General features: G+C 39.3%; 1 protein-coding gene across 1 annotated transcript in view; it reads left to right on the forward strand.

The window, feature by feature from the left end:
- The window catches only part of fzr1a (fizzy/cell division cycle 20 related 1a), a 47,330-nt gene extending 39,993 nt beyond the window's left edge, over positions 1-7,337 (forward strand). Inside the window, exons 13-14 of the mRNA XM_078555874.1 lie at positions 2,512-2,604; positions 6,271-7,337. Coding sequence (XP_078412000.1) covers positions 2,512-2,604; positions 6,271-6,312 — 135 coding nt within the window. The 3' untranslated portion in view covers positions 6,313-7,337. The remainder of the gene's footprint in view (positions 1-2,511; positions 2,605-6,270) is intronic.
- The last annotated feature ends 4,558 nt before the right edge of the window (positions 7,338-11,895 follow it).

The following is an 11,895-nucleotide window of genomic DNA, read 5'->3' on the forward strand; positions in this document are numbered from 1 at the left end:
AAACAGCGCGAGAGGAGAGACATTCGGGAGATTGAAAACAGCGCGAGAGGAGAGACAGTCGGGAGATTGAAAACAGCACGAGAGGAGAGGTGATTGGGAGATTGAAAATAAAAGGAGGGCAATCAAAAGAGGAGCGGCCAGCGTGTGAGCGGCCCAGTGAAGGAGTGGAGCTTTGAGGCTTTGGCTCGAGAGGCTTCGGCGAGCAGAGGCTGAGGATGAGCTTGCTCCCAGTGAGGTAAGGCCGGGTAAGGTCCTTTAATTAAATTAAGAGTAGGTAATGGAGGCAGCAGTTAGGACAGTCGAGTGCTCCGAATGCAGCATGTGGGAAGTCATGGACAGCACAATTGTCCCTGATGACTACACCTTCAAAAGATACATCCAGCTGCAGCTCCTGACAAACCGAGTTAGGGAACTGGAGCTGGATCTGGATGAACTTCGGATCATCCTGGAGGCAGAGGCAGTAATAGACAGGAGTTTCAGGGAGACAGTCACCCCTAAAACTCAGGAGGCAGGCAGCTGGGTGACTGTCAGGAGAGGGAAGGGGAATAGACAGAAAGAGCAGAGCACCCCTGTGGCCGTTCCCATCAACAATAGGTATACCGTTTTGGATACTGTTGGTGGGGACGACCTACCAGGGACAAGTTGTAGTGGTCGTGTCTCTGGCACCGAGACTGGACCCTCAGCTCAGAAAGGAGGGAGGGAAAAGAGGAGAGCAGTAGTGATAGGGGATTCGATAGTTAGGGGGACAGATATGAGGTTCTGTGGGAGAGATCGAGAATCCCGGATGGTCTGTTGCCTCTCTGGTGCCAGGGTCCGTGATATCTCGGATCGAGTTCTCAGTATTCTCAGGAGGGAGGTGAGCAGCCAGATGTCGTGGTCCATGCAGGGACCAATGACGTGGACAGGAAGGAGGAGGAGGTCCTGCAAAGAGAGTTTAGGGAGTTAGGTGCAAAGATGAAGGACAGGACCTCCAGGATTGCGATCTCAGGAGTGCCACGTGCTAGTGAGGCTAGAAATAGGAAGATATGCAGCTGGGGAACATTAGGGGGAGCTTCTTCACTCAGAGAGTGGTGGGAGTGTGGAATGAGCTGCCATCTGATGTTGTAAATGCGGGCTCACTCTTAAGTTTTAAGAATAACTTGGATAGATACATGGATGGGAGAGGTCTGGAGGGTTATGGACTGGGTGCAGGTCAATGGGACTAGCGGAATAATATTTCGGCACAGACTAGAAGGGCCGAATGGCCTGTTTTTCTGTGCTGTAGTGTTCTGTGGTTCTAACAGCAGGTCAGAGGCTAGGAATGCTGTGGCGAGCACTCACCTACTGGCTCCCCAAAGACTGCCCACCATCTACAAGGCACAAGTCAGGAGTGTGATGGAATACGGTCCGCTTGCCTGGATGAGTGCAGCTCCAGCAACACTCAGGAAGCTTGACACCATCCAGGACAAAGCAGCCTGCTTGATTGGCACCCCATCCATAAACATTCACTCTGTCCACCACTGATGCACAGTGGCAGCAGTGTGTACCATCTACAAAATGCACTGCAGAAACTCAGCGAGGCTCCTTAGACAGCACCTTCTAAACCCACGACTGCTGCCATCTAGAAGGACAAGGGCAGCAGACACATGGGAACACCACCACCTGGAAGTTCCCCTCGAAGTCACTCGCCATCCTGCCTTGGAAATATATCGGTCATTCCTTCACTGTCGCTGGGTCAAAATCCTGGAACTCCCTTCCTAACAGCACTGTGGGTGTACCCACACCACATAGACTGCAGCAGTTCAAGAAGGCAGCTCACCACCAACCTTCTCAAGGGCAATTAGGGCTGGGCAATAAATCCTGGCCCAGCCAGCGAAACCCACATTGTGTGAATGAATTTTTAAAAGTCCAGTCATTCTGAGCTGCAGTTCAGGAAATTACCAGGTGCATGACTAATGTTAAAGTCCTAAACATTGTAGGCTTGCTGTGTCTACTGAAATTGAGGAGCTCCCTGCCATGAGCAGACTAGCACAATTCTCACGAGACAAAAATATCGGAATTCAAGATCAAACAATGAACCTCAACTTGATGACCTGCAGCAGAGGAAACTGTTGTAGGGAGGGAGGGCTGCAGCCTACATTGACCTGTGACAATGTACTCTGGAGAAGGAGCCACTTTCAGAGTCGTACTAAAAAACTTTGTATACCTGTATTTCTGTTACAAATATCATTTGTACAATAGCCTCAAAATAGATGAGTCTACACTAATATATTTTTATGAATCCCCTGTAAATAGGTGAATGTAGATTTTGACTAGGAAGGTAAGTGATCTGTCTTGCCAGACTTCTCATTTAAGCAGTATTTGTAGGAGTTTCCCATCAATCCCTTCCCTGTTAGGAAAGAAAATAAATGAGCAGATAGCAAAAGCAGATCTTGTGGAAAACAGTTTTTTTCTTTTAAAGCTACAAAGGAAATGTACTGTGCTAACAAATCATTGTAAATACACTGAATTGTCTTTTCTCTTTATCTACAGGCAATGTCACCAGATGGAGAAGCCATAGTAACTGGAGCTGGAGACGAAACACTCCGATTCTGGAATGTTTTTAGTAAAACTCGTTCAACTAAGGTATTCTAGGCAGCTATGGTGACATTAAAGCTGTACCAGGAACCTTTGATTTTAGTTAAAGAATCTGTAGATCCTATGTTTGATTCATTATAGAATCATGCTGTGTAGGAGTTGTTGGTCTGTGGTAGTTTATTGCACCATCGGAATTTACAGCACTATAGAACATAGTTTGTCCCCCTTGATTGGCTCCTTAATTCATTAGACCGTTTTAGCATGGAGAAAAGTTGTACTACTTCCCACAAAATCAGGGTTGTGGGTTCATGTCCCACTCCCGGAAACCAAGAACTGTGATTGTACTCAAAAGAGTTGCAATCTGTGACTGTTGATAACTCGAAAGAGTTTCCCACAAAATCAGAAGAGGGATTCAAAAAGAGGAGTAGAATATTGCACCAATCTGTCAAACTGCCAGCAGCTAGTTGTAATGCAGTATTTGTAGAGGCTAGGAAAGATCATCTTGCCTTGCTTTGTCATCGGGGAATAGAATGCATATGTCCATAGCAGCATCTTAAGTACAATTGCTTTTTATCTACTAACCATTGTGATGTCATTGGTGGATTCCAGATTGCAATAAGTCACCAAGTGAAACCCAGCTATCTAAATTTGTGTTTATAATAGGTGCCATACACACGGGGTTTCTCAAAATCTGACAATGACAGTTACAAAGTTGGGCATCTAGTAATGACCATAAGATAAAAGCAAAATACTGCGGATGCTGGAAATCTAGAACAAAAAAATACCTGGAAAAACTCAGCAGGTCTGACAGCATCTGCGGAGAGGAACACAGTCAACGCCTCGAGTCCGAATGACTCCCCATCACTTATCCATGTCAGCCTTAACTACCTCTCATCAGAAGTACAAAGAAATATTGATGGAACCTTAGGAAAGCCAGTTGCACTTTGTTTACAGAGGCCAATGAACAAATAATTATTACTTCTGGTGGGGAGTCATTCGGACTCGAGGCGTTGACTGTGTTCCTCTCCGCAGATGCTGTCGGACCTGCTAAGTTTTTCAGGGTATTTCTGTTTTTGTTCTAGTAATGACTATAACCTGATATAAGACCTAAATATCATGGCACCTTCCACTCAGTGAGATGGGGTCAAGACTATGGTCTTGACAGCCAGCCAAAACCCAGCATTGTATACTGTTCTCATCAACTTTCCACATAGTCAACATGAACCATCACTTATCCATGTCAGCCTTAACTACCTCTCATCAGAAGTACAAAGAAATATTGATGGAACCTTAGGAAAGCCAGTTGCACTTTGTTTACAGAGGCCAATGAACAAATAATTATTACAGTCCTACAACATAACGTCCCATTTGAGGATGCTTAACAAATGCTTTTGTGGCATTCTACAAAGCTCTAAAATCCACAATCCTTCATGCTTTCTGGCACTTATACACAGTGTGCCTGGATAAAGTGCAGTGTTCTTTTGAAACCAGATGGCATAAGTCCATGTTGTTCACTGTGCCGTTGATACTCGAGCTAGTAATTTTTCTTTTCCATCCTGATTGATGGTATGAGTCTGATGGTAGTGCTGCTTGAGATGGCATCTTCAACCAAATACTATAAATACTGAGTCCTATTTTTCATTTGCACAATGCTAGTACCTCTCGTGAACTTATTGTAAATGATTAACTTCTTAAAATGGGAACCTCATCCTGTTTGCTTGGCGTCTCCCTCAACCAATCACTAACCTACAAAAACCATCTACTCGAGACTTAAAATAACCTAATCACAAATCATGTCAGATTTGCCTCGGGAGCAAAAGCCTCCACTTTAAGCTCATCTGCTCAATGCACTTTGCTATTTATATCGTAATTATGCCCTCTCGTTTGGACTTGCTTTCCACACTAAGCTGTTGGATACTAAACTGCACGCTACTATAAGACATCTGTCAGGCACCTTGTGTTCTGGTCCACGCACATGGTTACAGGTCCCCTGCAGCATAGCTGCTTCACAATTGGTAAATGCACCGCGACAATGTCATGTTACCAATTCACTCCAATTTGTTTTATCCACCAATAGCGTAGCTCTCTTCAAGGCACCTAATATGGTCAACCTTTTCTGAATTACTTTTGACCTTTCCTCATCAACTTGATAGCATGAAGAGTGGGCAGTAGATACCTCTATAAATCAGGGCTTCTCAACGTTGGGTCAATGAGAAGATTTTAAGGGATCTGCAATGAGTGGAGATGGGGAAAGGAGAAAAGGAGCCACCTCTGTCCATATGCCATTTGCAAAGGCTCCACCCACTGGATTGAGACTGCCTCCTTTCCCCACAATGGCGATGTTGCTTCAACCTGGGCTTCTGTACACGATGCATTGTTGTAGCAGGCCCACAGGGTGGGGGCTGATCTGCATTACACGTCCCTCACCCACTAACTGTTGGCCACCCACGCCCTCCTAAGTGTTGGGAGGGGAAGCAGTACCACAGCACATCAACAGGGTCTGTCCTGCTGTAGCTGATGGTAAGGATTAAAAGTAACACAATGAGAATGAGCTTCAAGTGAAATCAAACTTATTAAAACTACTTTAGTAACATAAATCAAAACAGGTCTGGCAAGGGAGAAAAGACGCCCGTGCTTAAATAAAAAAGGGTGGCACTAAAAGATTTGGCATTCCCTCTGATAGTAACGTTGTCCAGTCAGAGTTGCTCCTTGACTTGACATAATGCAGACGAGTGCTGGGAGCAGTTGAGCACCTGGCAGGTACTGTATAGTCACGTGGATGAATGGGATATGTTAAGTATTGACCACACTGGAGCTCCCACAAACCCTCCATGTTCTATCACAAGGGCAAGGTGGCAATCCTTTGGGTATTGCAAACAATGCCAGAAAAGCAATTGATGCTTTGCATTCAAGTCAGGTATGTGAGGATATCCATTTCCTAGTCCAGTCTAACTCATTTATCTGTTTTTTGGGGCTGGTTTTGGACAGTGGTACTGTAGTTTCAAACACTGAAAGTGTTGATCCCATTTATTTTTATGTTAAGTAAAACAAAAACAGTATATTTAATTGTATAATTGATTCATTTTTAATACAGAAAAGATACTTGTGTTACATGGAATTTTTACAACACTTTTCTTTGGAAGCAAAATGGTTGAGAACCTCTTCGATAAATCGACACTTTACCTCTGACCTTACATACAATCAACTCAACAAAAATTCAACTAGATCACATCATAGCTGGGTGCTTCTCTACTGCTTTCAAACTGCACAGGGACTGTCACAAATCTTCATCTTTGGGGTCTTCACGATGACAAGTAGTCTTGTGGACATATACAAACTGGCTTATGTTGTCGAATCATATCTACTAATTAAACTAACTGGTTGGCTAGGTGCTTTGAATGCTGGTGGTCACAGCTCTCTAAAATTACTGGAACAATCTGCTGAACCTACAAATGTTTTGTAATAAAATGGAATGTGTGTGCGTGTAAGAAAAGGAAGATATTATCATCTTGAAATAGCACAATGCTTTACATTAAATAAATACTTGATATGCTAGTGACAGTTGATCTGCTAAGGAAAACATATCCTAGAAGGCATACCGAATATTGGGTCAGTGAAGCAGTAATAAATGTGAGATAAATAAAACACTTGCGGGGGGGGGAAAAAAGGTTAATGAATGTGGAAACTCATATTTTCTTTTAAATTGATTTACAGGAATCCATATCTGTGCTGAATCTCTTTACAAGGATACGATGATGATTGAGGAAATAGTGTGTTAAATAGGGAAAATGGCAATTATCCCATAAATATACAAGAAACTGTTTCATCATGCTGGTACTGATTTTTTTTTCATTTGGATGGACCTTAGAAAGAAGACACTTTGAAGGATTTTGCTGCTCATTCCAAACAGCTTGAATTTTTAAAAGTATGTTTTCAATTATGTTTGTTTACAAAGAATTGTTTGAAAAGATTGCCAAAGGTTTTGAATTAAGGTCTAGTTAAGTGCAGATGTTCTAATTTTCTTGTACAGTTCATATAAAAAACCAGCTTCTTTACACTGTCAGATAAAAATGGAAATGTCAAGAGATGTGTGAAGCACCTTTTATTTAGTGCTACCTGTAAATATTTTTCCGTTAGTATTGGAAAATGTACATTGAATATAAAGCTCTAGAAATGCAGTGAGAATGCTAAACAAAGCTTGATTATGGAGTTAAGCATAATGTTTTAAAAAAAACCTGAATAACAGGCTTTCCTGTGTGCCTATATATATATATTTTGTAACTGTATTACGAAGATTTTCAAAATATTAAGCAGGAAGATTACTTCCATTAAGTATTTTGTTGTTAAACTGTCTGGCTTCAGTAGGTTAACATCATGTTGAACTGCACAAAATAGTAGTCTTATTTTAATTAAAATTATGAATTGGCTAAAATTCTAATACTAGATGTAAAAATCCAATGAAGCATGAACCTCAAATTGTATTGGAGAGATTAAAATGTCTTGCTGCTTATAATGTTGAAAATGCTTTTCTTTCTAACTGTACAAATATGGATGGAAAAAGCACTTGAATTTTTTAACCTTTTAGCGGCGACCATTACTAAGACTGTTATTTTTTGTACACCTGTTTCTGTTATTTTATGCCATCTGTGGTCTTTTGTTGAGCTGCAAAACTGCTTTGTGTTCTGTAATAGTGAGTGAGTGCCTTTTCAAGTTGTTTGTATTTGTGAATGAACATTCTGACGCCTAACTGAACTGAGTAAAGCTGTTGAAAATGGTAAAAATGGTGTTGCGCAACATGACTTGAAATCTAATATTTGCACCTAGGATAATACACTGCGGTAACACCCAGGATAACATAAGTCTGCAAATTTGCTGATGTAAAAGTATTTTAGTACATTTCAAAACTGGAATTACACAGTGATCCTGCAAGTCATGTGTTGTAACTAAAACTAGGAAACTCCAAATATATTCACCAAATATTAAGGAATAGTTTCACAAGAATGTTTATATAATACTTCATTCTGGTCCTTTATAAAAATTCATGCCCTTTGCATTAATTATGAATTGGGAATTTAGATGGGCCCTGCAGAGGAACTTTTTCATCATTTTCCTTGCTTTTTCAGGTTACACTAAGAGAAGACTATGTTTTAGAGTGAGTAATAGAAAATGTGTCTACCTCCTGTGTTCAAATCTACCTTTGACAGCATAAAACATGTCCTCTTTATTTGAGACATCTAAATGTGTGGGTAATGATTTTGTTTCCAGTGGTCATGCCTGTGCAGATTAAAGTCGTTTATAATTTAGAAAACTTCTGGAAAGCACTTGCAGTTTATCAGAATAGATGGTACTTTAGATTGATGAAATGCTTTTTGGTTTGGATTTCCACCTGTTTCAGGCAATGTAGAGGGAGCATTACATTACATCTGACTTCTGAACCCTTAGAGCTGTTCATGGACATAAAGATGAATAATGTTCCCTACCCTCTCCTCTTTCATTGTCATTTTCCTTATTTTGACCTGGAAAATTTCACTGTTACCTGGTATTGGTTATAGTGTAGTGACTTCATCTCGACAGATGACAGACATTTATTGTTAAGTTTTGTTCCTGTTTTATTAATTAGAGGAGCCGTCTTTTTGGGAGAAATGAGAAATACAGTTTAAAATGGGATGATTACTTAACAACAACATTGCAGGATTTCAGTGCTGCATGGTTGTCTCATCTTAAAACAGTGTCTCCTGGCTGGCATGCTGAATTTACAATAGTACGTAAAACTGTTGTAAATGTATGGTGTATAATGAGAACTGAGCAGTTTGTGTGCTATATATGATAAATGCTTTACAGCTCTGTTAATACTGCCCTTGCCGACTAAGTAGAATCCCAATATATACCTGTTTGCTATTTGCCAAATTAATTTCTGTGCAGAATATCCAAGAGTTAATAACAAGTTATGTATTCAAATATTTGTATTCATTTGTGAGGTTTTACAAAAAGATGTTTAACGTATTGGATAGTAGTATATAGTTATGATAAAAGTTATTCAGCTATTTAAAAACAAAACCTAAGAGGCATTAAACATAAAGAAGACCTTTCAGTGATGTGTTTTATTTGAAAGAATAAAGCTCTGAATAGTAATTCTTTATAAACATTTTAAGAGCAAAAGCAGTGTGCCACTAATTACATGACTATCTGGTCTATTTACAGATTATTTTTAAAACAAAAGATTATTCTGGTAATGCGGTCAGTCTGACAATATTTTTTAAAAAGTCAAAAGCACTCTCTTGGCAGTTTCTCAGAGCAGAGTGTTTTTGCACAACGGAAAATCAGTGAAAAAGTCAGGGGGAAGAACCTCTAAATGCAGGACACTGTGAATACTAATGGTTCTAATCAAGTTCATGGTGTGAAAATCCAAACAAATTACCTGAATTGGACCACTGCTGCCATACACATCTTTTAAGAGGCAAAGTGTAGCCTTAATAGCAATTTTCATTCCTTTTTGAAAAATACTAACTTTTAATTGAAGTACCAACTTAAGACCTATATTCATTAACTGATGTATTTTCTTTTTAAAGAGGATACACAACATTACTGATCCAATTCTAATCTGCTCTTCTGGAAGAATATGTCAATGTAACCCTTAATCTGAATACCAAACAGACACATTTTATGGCTAAGGAATAACGTTTCTGTGTTGGGTTTTTTTTGGAAGCACCAGCATTACTTTTAATCAAACTCATGTGAAACTCCTGGCCAACAAATGAAAACAAAAATCAGTACCATACCAAATAATACAAAATGTTTTAGCCATGCATAAAAGACCAGAATAAATATTGTGTGTCATTCTGCTGAGTAATTTTTAGCTGTTACAAAAAAGTGAAAGGTAGAAATGCTAAAGAGTGATTTAACTCGAGCCAACCATCCCCCAAATGGATTGACCAACTTTAAAATAAGAGGACCAGATTGTAACCTCCATTAACATTGATGTGAAGTGAAATGATAACTTTAAAGAAAAGTGAAATCTGTCTCCCTTGCCTCCATTTATCCTGTGCCAGATGTTTTATTTTTGCTGCAGAGCCAATCATTTGCAGATCTGCAAGGTGCTGCATCCGCTGATTTTTCTTTCCCCACTTCAATGCTTAGTTTCAATGGCTTCCTCCTCATTCTCCTCCCCAGCCCTCAATAAAATAACCAAGATCAGTTATTAAAATGTGGGAAGAAGGTTTAATCCATGGTGCAGCTCTTGGGGAGCAGCTATTTTTGTTTTCCCCTCCATCTTGAGGAATCTTAAGAAGGGGAAGGAACTTTTGTATTACAACTTTAAAGGAACAATGTTTATGAAATATGGAATCTCTTAGACTCCACACTTGGGGAAAATAACTACTATGGAACATCATAAAGTGGGGTTTATTCATGGGCAAAAACTGTTTGGACAGTATTGATTGCTGTGTTGTAAATCCAGGTTGTATATAAGTAGCTTTTGGTGCTGCTTTACATAAGGATTTTTCAGTAAATCAGTAATTTTCATGTAGAATCTCAGAATTCACGCTGAAAGTGGTACTTCTATGGATTTCTTTTAGGAAAAAAGGAATATTACAAGACAGTGGTGTTAACATTTCTTCTCTCCATGTAATGTCGTTTTTGCCTGAGGGTTGCTAATCATGACACTTCATGATATCACTATGGGGCAAGATGAGGCAGGCCCAAGAACTACCTTGTCAGTGCGGCAATTGAACTCAAGCTGTTGGCGTTATTCTGCACCACACTGTAGCCAACAGAGCTAATCAGCCACCTGAGTATGTTTATCCTTTTAATTCAATAGGCTAAAGGCCGTTTTTGTTGTTTCTCTCATTTAAGATTAGACATGCCCGTGCTTGGGAAGCAAGTAGGGAGGTCATCCAGTCTTAGTTCAAGTCAATTGTTCAAGTTAAATGTAGGGTAAATGTCTGCCAATATACCATGCAATGTGCTTTCTAATGACAAAATGGTATGCATTAACAGGAAAGTATATTTGACCTTATTGCTTTATACTCCCTAAATCTATATAATTAAAAATCTCACCACAGGAGCATCAGAAAGTTATTATACTTAATGTTACACCGACAAAGCATCAAAAGAGAGATCTATTCAACTCATCTGATTACCTTTAATAACTACTGTCTTAAATGAGCTGATTGTCTCAAATATGCATAGATATAAAAAAAACCTAGCAATTAACCAAATTACTTTTTTTTAAAAAGCTGCAAGTAAGAACCAGCAACTGGCACAAAACAGGCAGATGTGCAAAATGTTTTTTTTTTTCTGTAATGGAGATCATCTGCAAGCAGAGACTGACTTTCTAAGTGAACTGAATTTTCTTATTTTTGAAGTTCTGCCAATTTAAAATTGGTGACTTTCCCACACCAACTATTCAAATTTCATCAAATTCAGGTAAAGAACATGGTATGCAAGGTGAGGATTTAAAGCTTCACAGGACAGATGAGGTCAAATGATGGGGAAAGTTGAAGATAAGAAAAGTCAGCTGATTAAAACCTTTAAGTATGGAGAAAACTGTTCTTGCCTTTCCAAGGCTAATTCAGCAAATAACTGACACCATCAGATGAAGTAGGTTGTTGCTGTAAATTTCTAATAGTTGTTGACACCGGAACTTTCGAAGCACATGCATTTCACAAGTGGCAGCCGTGTTCTATAATGAATATATTAGTCATATTACATATTTCAGAATTGTGAATTAAAAATATTTTTCACATTTGTCATGTTTGACTACTTTGATTTAAAATATGTTTTGAATTGTTTGAGATTGCAGAAACATTTGTCCAAAGAAACAGAAGTATAATAAATTCACAGGAATTTTTTTTTTTGGCAAGACTGTTGGAAGATATCTTGCTTAATTTGGCAAGGAATGACAATTGTTGAGGTACTTATACAATTTTCACTTAGCTTGGTTCAATTGGTAGCACCTGAGTCAGAAGGTTGTGGGTTCTGAAGTCCAGTGTGAACCTGAACATACAATTTGGGTGGCATTCCATTTATTTGGGGAAAATAGGGGTGTGGTGTGATTGGTACTATATTTGTTGCAAGAACAGTACTATCATTTATTACCTGAGTGAATGTAAACGATCTCATGGCACTATTTAACAAAGAGCATGGAGTTTCCTCAACCAACATCAACCAGGTTATCTGACCATTTATTAATTTTCTGTTCAAGAGCAAGTTCATTATAGTTTGGTTTTCAAACCAAATCACAAATCAAATCAAAGGCGGGAATTTAACTGGTGAAACTATGTAGGTTACCACCAGCATTGGTAAGCTTTATGTTGTCTCTTTGCAATAGCAGCTCAGCAA

This window comes from Cetorhinus maximus, chromosome 13, assembly GCF_964194155.1.
Source record: "Cetorhinus maximus chromosome 13, sCetMax3.hap1.1, whole genome shotgun sequence".
Classification (NCBI taxonomy): domain Eukaryota; kingdom Metazoa; phylum Chordata; class Chondrichthyes; order Lamniformes; family Cetorhinidae; genus Cetorhinus; species Cetorhinus maximus.